General features: G+C 39.4%; 1 protein-coding gene and 1 pseudogene across 1 annotated transcript; one reads left to right on the top strand and one right to left on the bottom strand.

The window, feature by feature from the left end:
- Positions 1-5: 5 nt before the first annotated feature.
- LOC108359806 (uncharacterized) lies at positions 6-2540 on the bottom strand. Its single transcript, XM_017611835.1, has one exon. It carries the CDS (start codon positions 2538-2540, stop codon positions 6-8), a length of 2535 nt encoding a protein of 844 aa, XP_017467324.1.
- Positions 2541-3710: 1170 nt separating this feature from the next.
- On the top strand, positions 3711-5078 carry LOC108359807 (TBC1 domain family member 9 pseudogene; annotated as a pseudogene).
- Positions 5079-14282: the final 9204 nt, after the last annotated feature.

Raw genomic sequence — 14282 nt, forward strand, 5'->3', positions numbered from 1 at the left:
GCGAGCTAAGGAGCACAGTTGATGCCAAAAGCCACCGTTTTTAATTCGTATAAGCTAATTGGTTCTCTTGGGCAGGTGCGAAAAACTATGCGCTGATATTTCGTTTGATTCTCATTTACAAATATTTGCCGATACATTTTCTCTATATCGCTGTTGAAGACGTATTGGAACAGTCTCCAACGGAGTATGAGGATCGTTAAATCGGCCTGAAGTACAGGACCTGGAAGGAGGACATCATTCAAACTCATGCCATTAGCGGTTGGGCATGATGCGTTGAATACAACCCTGACCTTTGTAGTGGTACTTTCTTCCTTTAAAACGGCGTGGTGCGGTAAAAAATAGCAGTCCGTTGAATCTGGTGAAATGTTTTTGTTAATTTTTGACATATGTGCTAGGGTCTCGTATTCCGATACAACCCGGTTGTATTCTGTTTGAAGGACAGGCTTTTTCGCTAGTCGCGTCTCGTTCCGGTAGAACTGAGAGCATGCACTTTTCAGCGAAGGTCCTAAGCACACATTTTTCGGAAAATCCCGTTTAAAAGGTAGAGACACAATGTATTTTCCATCGGTATTTCGTGTTGTAGTTGCTTTGAAGAGCTCTTCGCAGTATTTATCATCTTCGTTGATGCCTTTTTTCTTTGGGACATCCTCCAGCTCCCAAAATGCAGCTAGCTGCTTGTCCAACGTGACTTCGTTAAAATACGATACGATATTGTTAGTTGGACTGACTGACTCAGCGCGACCAGTCAGTATCCAACCGAACACGGTCTCTTGCGCGAGAAGCGTATTTAATACGTTCTTCCTCATTCCGCTTAAAATTATTTGCGGGTAAATATCTCCTCCTAAGACCAGGTCAACTGGCTCATTGACGAAGAATCTTTTGTCCGCCAAGACCAAGTCTGGGAACGATTGCCGCGTCATTGCGCTTATCTGACAAGTCGGAAGATCCCCGGTTAATTGTGGTAAAACCAGCACAATTGCTTCTATATTAATTAACGGGTCTGTGGGTGAACGAAGTTGAATAGCACACGCTTCTTTTACTTGCGCAGATACAGAGTTATTGATGCCCGAAACTTGGGCATGCAAGCATTTTGATGGCAGGTTGATTCTCCGTTTGAGTGTCTCAGTAATGAACGAGCACTCAGAACCAGAATCTATAACCGCTCTAGCCGAAAAATGTATACCATTATAGTGTATGTTTACGCGTGCTGTTCCTAACAAAACTCCTTTACTTGTATTTGCGTAACAAGAATTTACATTTGTAACCGATTTGATGTTTCCTTTTCCAGATTCGCGTCTTGATTGAGCCTGGTTTGGAGTAGATTCCACGCTACCCGATGGATCAGTTGTCGCTTTTGGCTGAATTGGCATATGGAGCAACTTGTGATGTCTCGAATGACAAGTGCTGCAGTTAAATGAGCTGGTACATCTTGAGACTGTGTGCCCAGCAGATAGACAATTCAAGCAACTGCGAATGCTCTTCACGTAATCTACTCGCTCCGTCGGCTTTAGACGCAAAAATCTGTCGCACTTTGATAGCTTGTGTGCATTGCTGTTGCACATTTTACATGTTGCCTTTGCTACACTGGCTTGAAAGGCGCCAAGCTTTTTTGCAGGCGTCTCTGCAGAATTCCGCGAGCTTGGTGGTTTAAGTTTCGAAACTATATCCCCCCTAAGACCTGTGACGGTTTCCAGTGTTTGAAACCGATTGGATAGGAATTTATCCATATCTACCCATTTGGAAATCTCAGTTTTATTTTCTATGGTTTGCTCCCATAGTGCCAGTGTCGTTTCTGGCAGTTTTGTCGAACACAAATATGTGAATATTGCATCCCAATTTGAAACATCAATCTGATGACACTGAAGCGACGAGATGCAATTATTTATGTCGCGTTGCAGTTTCTTGATAGAGCTACCGCATTCACTCTCAACTGCGTTCAAATTAAACAATACCTTTAACTGAGCGTTGACGAGGATACGTTTATTTTCGTACCTGTCACAAAGATTTTTCCAGGCTGCACCAAAGCCATCGTTGGTTAATGGGGATCTCTGCACTATTTCCTTAGCCTCCCCTTGAGTCTTTTGCCGGAGCTGATATAGTTTCTCAACTGGGATAAGGCGCTTATTGAGAATATATATAGCCGTAAACATATCCCTAAACGATGGCCACGAAAGATAATCTCCTTTAAAAATGTCTGTGTCACAAGGAGGGAGATGAATATTAAGCTCGCGACCTGACTTGTATTCGCTCTCCTTTTCAGTCTTTGCGAGTTGCTCTGAAAGATCAGCCATCGCTGCTTGGCACCGCAAAAAACTGAAGTAGGTGCTTTTATACTTCTTTTTAACCGATGACAGGTCTTTGGTTTCGAGCTCTTTTGATGCGCAAAGCTCCTCATAAGACCCCTTTACCCTTTCCCACAGAGCCTTTAATTCATCCCTTTGGAAAGCTAAGGAGTGCTTTGTGTGCTCTGATGGTTGCATAGTATTGTAGTCAGATTCGAATTCTGCTACTGAATCTGCCTGACGAATAAAGGTATCCATTTTTGACAACCGAAGACCACTCAATTGGACGCAAGAAAATAAATTTGTCTGTAGTAATAGAAATCGCCGATTTGTAGGAAAATATTGCCACTAACCGCTTAGCCCGAAATAAGCTTAGTTCTTATGAGAACAACAAAGGATAACTTGTATATTTAAATAACGATTTATTTATTTTGCAGCCAAGTAAGACTGTCGAATACGTAATTACGTATGTATATGTGCGTATATACAAAAAATGTGCAAGTCACTCGCCACCCAACTTCACCGAAAAATGTGATATACGTGTGTAAATGATTGAAATTCACAATATGTAATTTATTTAAAATTTGCGATCAAAAAATTGTGTTTATTCAAGCGCGGCTGTGATTTTGTGCAACAAACAAATAAATTGGGGGAAACAACCCAGTGAAGTGATCAGCAATATGTACAAGCGCGCCACTAATAATAGACAAGTGCAATGTGAAAAGAAACCAAAGGAGTTTCGCAAAATATACTTGAAGTTACGCGATTAATAAAATGCAAATAAAAGTGAAAGCCAGTAAAATAAGAAAAAACTAAATTCTGTGCTTTGCAAGAAAAGAATAAATTTTATCAATCTTGTGCTTCGGTAAATGCGACTGGTATTTTTACACAAACAACACCGTATCAAGAATCAAAATGGACGTTCGCGCAATTCGTTAATGTTAGCCGATACACCAATAAACGTGAAAATGTTCTATATTTTTTGTTTTCGGAAAAATATTAAGCACTGAGTTTTCTTCCCTTTTTATTTTTACAAAATAATCACGCGCGTTTTTTTTTTTTGTTCGAATTCGTACACACACAAGTGCAATGAAATTCAACCACGTACCTTAATGTGTTGTTATATGCTGTGTAGTGCGATATGCTTGTTTGTTAAAAAATGTTTTGCTGACACTAGTGCTGCTGTGATGCAAACGTGATGCTGTGATGCAATAAAAAACGTTGATTTGATGAACACCCGGTTAAGCGATGAACCAAAAACCGCTGCTTGTGTAGCAAACCGAAGAAAAACGCTTGGTATAGCTCTTGTGGCACGTTGGTTGTGGTGCGAAAAACTCAGGTTGTCGTAGACGAACGTGATGCTGTTGTGACCAATGTGGAAAAATGTGGCGATCGGTTGAGGCAGTTGAAAAACTCCGATGTGATTCTATGTGGGTGTTGGTGGTAGAAAAAATTAGCGAGCTGCTATCACAATTCCACGTTCCTCTCAGCCGTGAGCGTGCAAAATACGATATATCCTGGAGTAAACAAGCCGCTCTCATGAACTCATTCAAGACTAATTTGAGTGAGGAAATGTTGAAGATTCAAGAACAAAAGCTGGCACGCTGGGAGTTACATTTCCGTGATTTTGGGCGCGGCATTTCAATGTTTCGTACAACAGAAGTAATTAATTTGATTGTGGAAGGCATTCCTGATAAACTGCGTCAGGAGATCTGGCTAGTATTTTCCGGTGCAATACACGATAAGGATATGAATCCTGGCCTATATGAAGACTTGGTTGAAAAAGCTGCATGTATTAAACAATCCTCTATACACGACGAAATTGATCGCGACCTTCACCGTTCGCTGCCAGAACACCCGGCGTTTCACCATGCAGACGGTATAGGCGCACTGAGACGCGTATTGCAAGCATACGCATTGCGCAATCCTCACGTGGGTTACTGTCAAGCCATGAATATCGTTTCATCAGTATTTCTGCTATTTTGCGACGAAGAGAATGCATTCTGGTTGCTAGCAAGCCTTTGTGAAAACTTGCTGCCTGACTACTACAAAGACAAAGTAGTAGGTGCACAAATCGATCAAAGCGTATTAAATGAGCTCGTTGAGACATATCTACCCGAGTTGCATAGTCACTTGGAGCAGTTGGGTATAATTCGTATGATCTCACTGTCGTGACTATTAACTATTTTCATAAGTGTCATTTCATATGAAAGTTCATTACATATAATCGATTGTTTCTTTTACGATGGTGCCAAGATAATTTTTGTGATTGCACTCCAAATTCTGGAATGGAACTGCGAACAGCTACTCAAATGCAACGATGACGGCGAAGCTATGCCGGTGCTTTCTAAATTCTTGGACGGAATTTACAATCCAGAATATCAACTACCAACACCAGCGGATAAGCGAAAATCTAAAACACAATCAGTGCAAATGCTTATCCACGATGCGTACACGAAGTTTGGCTCCAAGATTTCTCAACAGAAAATCGAAGAATTAAGAAATAAGCACCGACGTCTTACCATACGTCAATTCGATATTGACAATGAAAATACAATTGTGAAATTCCATACCGACAACATGTACTTTGATAAAGAGGAGCTTCATCTACTTCTAGCCATTATACGAGAGGAGAAATCGACTCCACGTAAAGTGTTGCAACAAAAAGCGCACTCGTTGCGCTTCATTAAGGAAATTATCCATTTGAAAACGACCGGTGATCTAAAATGCGTAGTAACGAGTTCAATATATCTCGTCCCAACAGTCTGTAATGAAATGAATGAGTTGAATAACTAATAATTTACTAATTACTACCAAACTTACCACGTGCCAAATCCAGAATGAAATTTTCAGTCATTCAGGAAGTTATTGCTGTGTCAAAACTTTGACATACGATTAGCTCAAAGTTTGACATACGTGATTGGGCGAAAGGAGAGCCTTCATAAATGTATGGCAAGCAGCACCATCTGGTTGTCAGTTGCACAACTTGAGAATAAACGGCGAAAAAAAAAATGTATTTTGTGGTGCATGCTGTACAGTGTTGCCAGGTGATTATAGTGAGAAAGCGTTAGTGTGGTTATCAAAAAGTGCCTTTTGCATGTAAAAATCGTCAACATGTAAAAAATTTTAACAAACAACTAGGAAGCCTTTTGTTTCTTTTTAATTTATGCTAGCTTCTAATTGCTGTATATAAGAATAAAAAGTTTTACTTTGTTGTACGAAATTTTAAAAATTCGCATTTCATTTAACAAAATATTTTTAATTGGAATAAAATTACAGTTTAATCTTCATTTTTTTGTTCTCAAACTGCAACTTCACTATGTGCATTAAAAACTGTTCATAATCACTTAGTTTCTACCTGGCAACACTGATGTACTATTTACTGGCTTAGCCCGGTCTCGAACCCATAGTGAGGAAATTTTCTTTCGCCGTGCCAGGCCAAGTGGTGAAACTCACCACAAAACCACAAATCACACCTTTTACGAGATTACAAATTTCACGGTGTGTTCGGGGAAATAGTGATCGAAAAGTTTGTACTACATAAAGGTCTGTTCGATGCAAAAGCAAATGGCAACAAATGTAATGGAATAAAAATCTTATAGCGATGGTCACCTTCCACAGATCTGTTTTAACCCAAATACGAAACCTTACGCTCAAAGTCATAGAAAATAAAGAAGACTTTAACCGCTTTTTAAATTGAAGCTTTTTTATAAAAACGCCACTTTGTAGAGCTTTGTAAGTCTATTTATTTTTTAAGAGTAAGACCATTAGTCTATACTTAATACCGCACAAGTACGCGGAGACTGAAAGTCTGAATTGGCCCAGTTTTGTACTTCACCAAGTCAAAACAAATTAAATAAATAAACAAATAGTATATATATATATATATATATATATGTACATAAGTATATCACACGTATATATAAAATGTGCTTTCACGAGATATACAGGCATACATATATTCGCCACTTGCCACCCAACCCAAAACTAATAGTACGTAACTTTTTACACCTACGGACATAACTACGAGACTCATTTACAGAATGACTCGTTTCTCGGCTAATCGCGCACATGCAGAAGAACGCGCTGATAAATTCACGGTTCTATGCCGGCTATGCGGCGGAGCGCATGGCATTCGACTATGCCCCCTTTACCGCGGCAAAGCGGTCGAAGCAAGGCTGCGTGCAGTCCTGCTGCATAAATATTGCCCAAACTGCCTCTCGCCGTTCCACCGCCTCGACATGTGCAGCAGCACGGATCGATGCCACCGATGTCGCGAAAAGCATCACACCTCGCTCCATCTCGATGACTGCGAAGACCAAAGGCACCCAGCGAACGCGATCAACGACGGCGAGAGCTCGGACGGGGCACTCTCTATCGACGTTACGGAGCAGACGAAGTCGTGGGCGCAGCAGGTCGAAGAGGAGGAGTTAGAGGGGTCAGAGAGGACAGACTCTTCCCCACATGAGCGACAAAAGCGCAACTCTGGAACTGGCACACCGAGACCGTTAGACAAGTTACAACCACGCGCGGGCGACGCGGAAACTCGTTCTTTCCGCTCGCCAACGCGTGCACAACACAACTGGCGCGACGCGGAAACTCGTCCTTTCCGCTCGCAAATGCGTCAGCAATACAACCGACGCGACGCGGAAACTCGTCCTTTCCGCTCGCAAACGCGTCAACAACACAACTGGCGGCAACACGGCGGCGCGGAAACCAGTCCTTTCCGCCCGGCATCACGATCGCAACGCAAGCCAAAACGACACGACGGCGCGGAAACTCGTACTTTCCGCTCGTCTAAGCGATCGTCTAGGCTACGCAAAGCAGCACCATACCACAAAACGCGCACAAACGACAGCAACATCAATAGTCGTGCCTTACAACGCGCTCCACCGACCGGCTTCCGAACGGGCCGCCTAGTGCAAAGCGCCATATCAACGCCGATCATTCGTGCGCTTATCCCCATCGCGCCGACCGCAATAGTGCGGATTGAAGCAAGGGGCCGCCTTCATTTGGTTCGCGCAATGATTGACCCTTGCGCACCAAACTCATTGGTTGATTCGGAACTGGTGAGAGATCTCCAACTGGAACGCAACGGATCAGGACGTCTGCAGCGTTGCACGGTCACCATGCGAGGAAGATACAGCAGCTCCGACCGCATTACGACACAAGCAGTCGTGCTGGACCACCATATACGTCTGAGTCCACCGTCGAACCTGGACCCTAAGGTTGCGGCGCCGTTCCAGTTCATGCGCTTGGCGGATCCGCAATTCTTCCGCGCGTCACCAATACGCCTCACACTGGGCCTCGATTTGCATGCGCAGATGATGGTGAGCGGGACCCCCCCATCCACCGTGGGTGGTCTCCTGGTCCAGGCGACCATATACGGTCTGGTTGTTTCGGGAGCCTGCCAACCATAAACGTAGAGATTAAGAAGACAAAACCACACATACACACACACTCATCACACACATACCTTAAAATTTAAATAAAAAAAAAGTGCATTGAAATTCCAAACCACGTCTGCTTAAATTAACAAAGTCCCTTTCTCCACAGCCTCAGATGAGCCGGTCGCGACGAAAGCGTTGGCGAAAAAGCAGACCCGCGCAGTACAAAATCCGCGCTGCATATTATAGTTAGTCCTTAAGACTTTCCTCACGTGCGTGTGACGGTTGAGACGCGACTCCTTTTTTTTTCATAGCTTGCTTACCGCAAGGGGGCCGGTATGTTTAGGTCCGCGACCTAAATATATTGCACCACCCTAATCCGCGTTTTGTCACTTGATGTAAGAGCACACAAACACATACATAAGTTACGGCTATCTTTCCAGCCTCTAACAATAAGCCCCACTGTACGGTAACTTATTGGAGGGGAAACTTAACGAAAGTTACCGTGCGGTGGGCTACATCCCTTTTCGTTTGTTAGCACTCTGTCACTTCTTAGAAGACAGCAAGGAGATCACGTCAGCCATCACACCACGTTCGGTAAGCCAACTCTTGTGTGCCACACTATTCACACTCATAGATATTTACAAATAAAACGATTTTAATTTCATTGCACTAAAACCACTGTGTCTTTTATTTGCTCCTATTTTCGTTACATTAACTTTACGCTGGTGCGCTCCATCTTCGTGCGACGCCACCTGCGTAAATAAAAAAAATGTCCATCGATAACTTAAATCTGTGACACACAATGGCTAGAGGCGTCGCCTGAGTGCATTCTTTCTTATGTTTATGTATGTGCCAGTTTAACCGTTATATATTTTTTATCTACTCGTTTATTCCATGGGGTCTTCATACTTTATTTAAATTTAAAAAATTAACTTACTATACGGATTTAAAAATGTTAAAATTCACTGCGGGAAATTTTTTGTATTCTCTCTTTGTCTTCGCCTTCTCTTTTTTGCCTTTAGAAGTTTTGAAAAAAGGTTTTGAACGAACCATTATATCACATTCCTTGGCAAGTTTTGAAAGAATATTTTCGATACTAAATTTTATTAAAACAAAATGTCGAAATCAGCTTCATATAGAAACAGTGTCTTCGTTAATTAAGAAAGATATGTTCTTAAATATCATAACTTTAAGACACTCACATATTGACTAGATTTGATTATTTATTTTATTATATTTTAATTTTAATTATTTGTTTATAAAAATATAGTTTATTCCTTAACAAACACTAAATGAAAATAGGTTTAACCTTTGAACAACATTAAAAAAATCGACAAACTTTCTTAAAAATTTCGAACTTNTTATTAATATTTAATTATTTGTTTATAAAAATATAGTTTATTCCTTAACAAACACTAAATGAAAATAGGTTTAACCTTTGAACAACATTAAAAAAATCGACAAACTTTCTTAAAAATTTCGAACTTTCTATTTCAATTTTATCTCTTAATATTTTGCAGTTTTTTAGCTCATTCAATTTTAGTCTTCTAAAGGTGCAAATTTAACCCATTTGCGCCCACCGTGCCCAATCGAGGACGATTACAACTTTGTTAAAATGTTTGTTTGTAAACTCAAGTAGGCGTTTTCAGNTCTAAAGGTGCAAATTTAACCCATTTGCGCCCACCGTGCCCAATCGAGGACGGTTACAACTTTGTTAAAATGTTTGTTTGTAAACTCAAGTAGGCGTTTTCAGTTTTTTGCGGAAAGTTCTTTTCTGTTTGAGATTACACTGATTCGTTTGCAGTGATTGTACGAGTTGCAGTATTTGCAAAGAAAGTACATATTTTTAATGAATACTTTTAGAACTTTAAAAGTTTATTGAAAATATTTTGATTCTAACATTGTGAAGATTATAATAAAAACAAAAATTTTCGATTTGCGAGTTTTTCTACGACTAAAGGTAATAAAATATACTGATGTCCCTGATTGGGGACAATGGGCACATGGATGGTAAACAAAATTTCTGCAGATCGGTTTCCACTAAAAAATTGCAAAAACTGTGTTTAGTGCAAGAAATGATTTCCGTGGTTTAGAGGAGGCCATTGAAGCTTTAATCAGGGAAGACAACTCTGATATAGATTTTTCTTTAGTGACTCTCCCCCCCCCCCGAGCCTAGTGCACTTACAGATGAAGAAGAAGGTGATGATAACGATCCAGGCCAATGATATCCCGAAAGATATTCCAGGTCATATTGAGATATTTGTCAACAGAGAAGAGGAGGAATGGGACAGTAGTGAAGAAGAGCCGTTGGCATCCATTCCATCCAAGAGGCGCAGAATAGACGCTCAGGAGCCCTGTTGGCGTAAAGTACACTCAAACTTTGAGCCCTCTCTTATTGAAAATAATAATGTTACCGCAATACGTGAAAGCTTGATTACATTATTGACAAAAATGCTGTAAATATCTTTGAAATGTTTTTTGATGAGGAAGTCATGAGTATGATCGTTCAGTATACAAAGTTATATGCATTTCAAAACAATAAGCACAGCTTCGTCATAACTGTTGAAGATTTGAAAACATACTTCGGTATGCTTCTTCTGACTGGCTATCATAACTTGCCCAGAGAACGTATGTATTGGTCTTTAGACGACGACTGCAGTATGACTATAATTACAAAAGCAATGCCAAAAAATAGATTTTTGGAAATAAAGAGGTTTCTCCATTTTTGTGACAATTGCCTCGCTGCTGAGACTTCAGACAGGTTACTCAAAGTGCGGCCTCTCGCTGATATGCTTATGAAAAAATGTATGCAGTGGGTGTATTTCATGTTGATTTGTGTATAGACGAGTCAATGGTTTATTCGAGGCAAGCCAATACGCTGGATATAAAAATTGGATGCTTGCCAGTTCAGACGGATTTTGCTACGCATTTGACATTTACTGTGGCAAGACCCAGGCTAGTGGCAAAACTTGTGAGCCGTTGGGAACAAGAGTAGTAAATCTTCTACTAAATAAACTCGATACTGATCCCAAGGACCATATTGTCTATTTTGATATTTATACCCGAGCGCACTTGTGCACAAGGGTATTATAACTTTGTTCACATAACGGTTGTTTGTAACAGGCAAAACGAATCGAGATAGATATAGACAAATGTATACATAAATGATCAGAATGAAAANATCAGTAAATATTAAAGCTAATTTATTCAAAATTGATGGTTGCAACAATTTTTTACCAAGAAATACGCTTATGATACAATTTTGGAAAATGGGCGTGGCACCGCCCACTTATGATCACATATATGTATCTCGCTAACCGTTCTAGCAATTTGAACCAAACTCGGTATGGTTATTGTGCTAGCCACGTATAAGCAAAGCGTTGAAAATTATTGAAATCGGACTAAAATTATGACCGCTTTTCATATAACGGTATATTTCAGAAATGCTTGAAACTGCAATATTTCGAAATTTAAGGACGCTAATTTACTTAAAATTTCTACACCCCGGCTTATCGTGTAGCAGTAGCTTTCGGAAAGGTGGAAAACATATATTTAATAATTGCGCCGGGTATTTAATGTTCGGCTCCGCCCGAACTTAGACTTTCTTACTTGTTTTTTTTTATTGTTATGCATTGTTGCGAGACTTACGAAAATCGGGATGCCGTGCCACATGAACTGTGCGTGAAGGAAGAACAAAAAACTGCCCTCTAATATCTGGGAAAGACATGAAGAAAAAAGATCGTACAGAGTTTGATTACAGATTTGACACAGTGAACCGGGTACTATTCGTTCGATGGCTGTATAATAGTGTATGCACGATGGGTTCAAACTATGACAGTCCTTTTCGATTAGGCAAAACCAAGAGATGGAGTTCCATTGCCAAGCAAAAAGTGGATGTAAATATACCTCATGTATCCCAAAGTTACAATAAAGGCATGGGCGGATTTAATAGAGCAGATAAATCAATATCGCTAGTAGAGGTGGGTATTGTTCACCACACGCTTGACTTAACAGTTAGCAATTCCTGGCGTTTACACCTTTTGTGCAACAGTGTCAAGTTAAAGTGTGTTTGCATTGTTCAACTTTGCGTTCAACATTTGCGTTCAACTCAGCGCAGGGTTGCACGAAAAAAAGTTGAATGGCTAAAAATATCAAAATATGAAAAAATATCAAAATATTCGCCATAAAAAGGTGTTTGCATTGTTCAACTTTGGATTCAACTTTTGGTTGAATGGCCTTTCAACTAATCGCTTTCAACAAAGTTGGTCGCCAGCCAACATTTAGCCATTCAACTTTTTTTTCGTGCAACCCTGCGTTGAGTTGAACGCAATTGTTGAACGCAAAGTTGAATAATGCAAACACTGCTTTAGATCAACTACAATTCCGACGCAACATAGCTCGTCATTATCTGCGATAGATTGCCCCTCAACGTGTGCGCCCTACAGCAAGTTTGATGCCGAGTGTACAATATGATGGCTATGGTCACTTTCCACAAAAGTTGTCAAAACAACTTCGATGTACAGTTTGCCATAGTAAAGTACGCTGGCAATAAAAACTTTGTGTCTTGAAAATAAATGTTTTGAAAAATTTCGTACTGAATAAGCCCAGTGTCCCCATTTGTGGACGGCCTTTTTTATATGTTAAAATCAAAAATTAAAAAGTATTTTTGTGTTTTGTGTTCAATTTGATTATTTTTAACATAAAAATAAATTCTACTTAACTTTTATTCCTCTACATTTTTCTTGGGCGCAAATGGGTTAAAGTAGCTGCGATTTACAGTTGATATATGGCATATTTTTGACGATGTCGGTAATTTTCTTCCATATTATCTAAGTATGTTCGACGATTTTTTTTATGAAGAAAATGAGCAACGCCTTCATCAAAAAAAATATATTATATACTAAAAATCAACGATAAGTCGCAGCTATGTATTTTAAACTTGCGCTTTATTTGAATTGATCGGGCTACAAAACTGCATACTCAAAATATGTATTTCTAGGAAATCTAATTAAAAAGCTTTACGAAAGTTTGTTGATTTTTTTAACGTTGCGCAAAGATTAAACTTTGGATTTATACGGGTTTTGTTAAAGTGTAAATGCATTTTTATAAACAAATAATTAAAATTAAATAATTTTAAGATAAATGGCGAATCTAGTTAACATGTGTAAAGTTTTGATAAGCACTTGAAATGTAAAGTTTTAGCACTGAATTCAAAGGAGATGTCTCTTTTATCCATTTATAATAACTTAAAAAAATTTTTTTGTTAAGAAGTGTATCTTAAAATATCTGCCTTTACATTTATGTTATGTTAGTTATGTTATATTTGGGGGAAATATCCCCCAAATCCCCCCTGGCTATGCCACTGCTTACATCATATACCTACTTAAAGAGTTCAAACCTTTGTGTGAAGGTCAGTGACCATATCAATCAGGGAAATCTGCTATTACGGCAACACATTGTCTAACTCAGGTAATTGAAAAGGCATTGCTATAAGCACATAGTCCTTTACGGGTTTCTTGACATTCCAGCAAAATCCAAGGCCATCATATGCCCGCAAGATATTCCCAATATAATAACTGCATGGAACATAAGCATGTTGAATCCAGGACTATAATATTAGAACAAAGAGGCGTTAGGCATGAGATCCTGAAAAGCAATAAAGTATATAAAAAGTGCATGCTACTCATCTTCGTGGTGGGCTACAATGAAGAAAACATTGCCTCTAGATTGCAGGGAGCCTTTAAACTGACTGAGAAATCAATCTCCGTAATTTCTATCGCAAGAGGCTAAGCATTCAGGGGTCAACTGAAAGTCTCATCTCATAGCTGTTAACAACTAGGCTCTCAGAGGCACTGACGTTTTGGGCATTCAATACAGTGACAAAACCGATTATTACGTACTAAGCACCGTCCAGGAGGCCAAAAGTCAAGCACCGATCTGTCTGTGTAGCCATTATAGGAGCCATGCGCACCTGCCCTACGAAAGCACTCTAATCATCACATACCATACTACAGTAAAACCCGCTTAAGTACCTCACGGAAAATGTTAGCTTTTTGAGGTACTTAGGCGGGTTGGGTACTTACAAGAACCCGCTTAAGTACCTCGATGCGGGTACTTAAGCGAACATACATAATCACTGATGTAGTTTCATCTTCTTGTTAACTTACATAAATACTTGAATAACAACATTAAATGAAGTACACATAGTTTAAAACCAAAAACGTAGCATTATTTAACCACATAAACAAGTAAAGAAAAACTTTATTAAAAAAAATATTTAGTGCAATGGTATGTCATTTTTACAAGAACTAAATTGTTTAAAAAGTCAAAGCTGGACATATCATTTTTTACCAAATTCAAAATGATATTGTTTGCCACTTATGTTTATTCACTAATTTTTAAGATTTTTCAGTCCATTAAAATGCAGTTCATTCCCTAACAAATACCATATAAACCTAAGCTTAAGATTTTGTAGAATACTTAAAAAAAATTCATCATAGCTCCAAACTTTTTTCTCAGAAGAGTATTTTGAGTATACAGTTTTATAGCCCATTCAATATTAGTGTAATAATGTTGTGAAGTGGATTAATTCCACTTCGTTGCATTTAGG

Source organism: Rhagoletis zephyria, unplaced genomic scaffold, assembly GCF_001687245.7.
Source record: "Rhagoletis zephyria isolate East Lansing unplaced genomic scaffold, Rhagoletis_zephyria_1.1 Rzeph_scaffold_00466, whole genome shotgun sequence".
NCBI lineage: Eukaryota > Metazoa > Arthropoda > Insecta > Diptera > Tephritidae > Rhagoletis > Rhagoletis zephyria.

Excerpts from the sequence above, each read along its gene's own strand:
- LOC108359806 (XM_017611835.1), bottom strand. The coding sequence starts at position 2,540 with ATGGATACCTTTATTCGTCAGGCAGATTCAGTAGCAGAATTCGAATCT.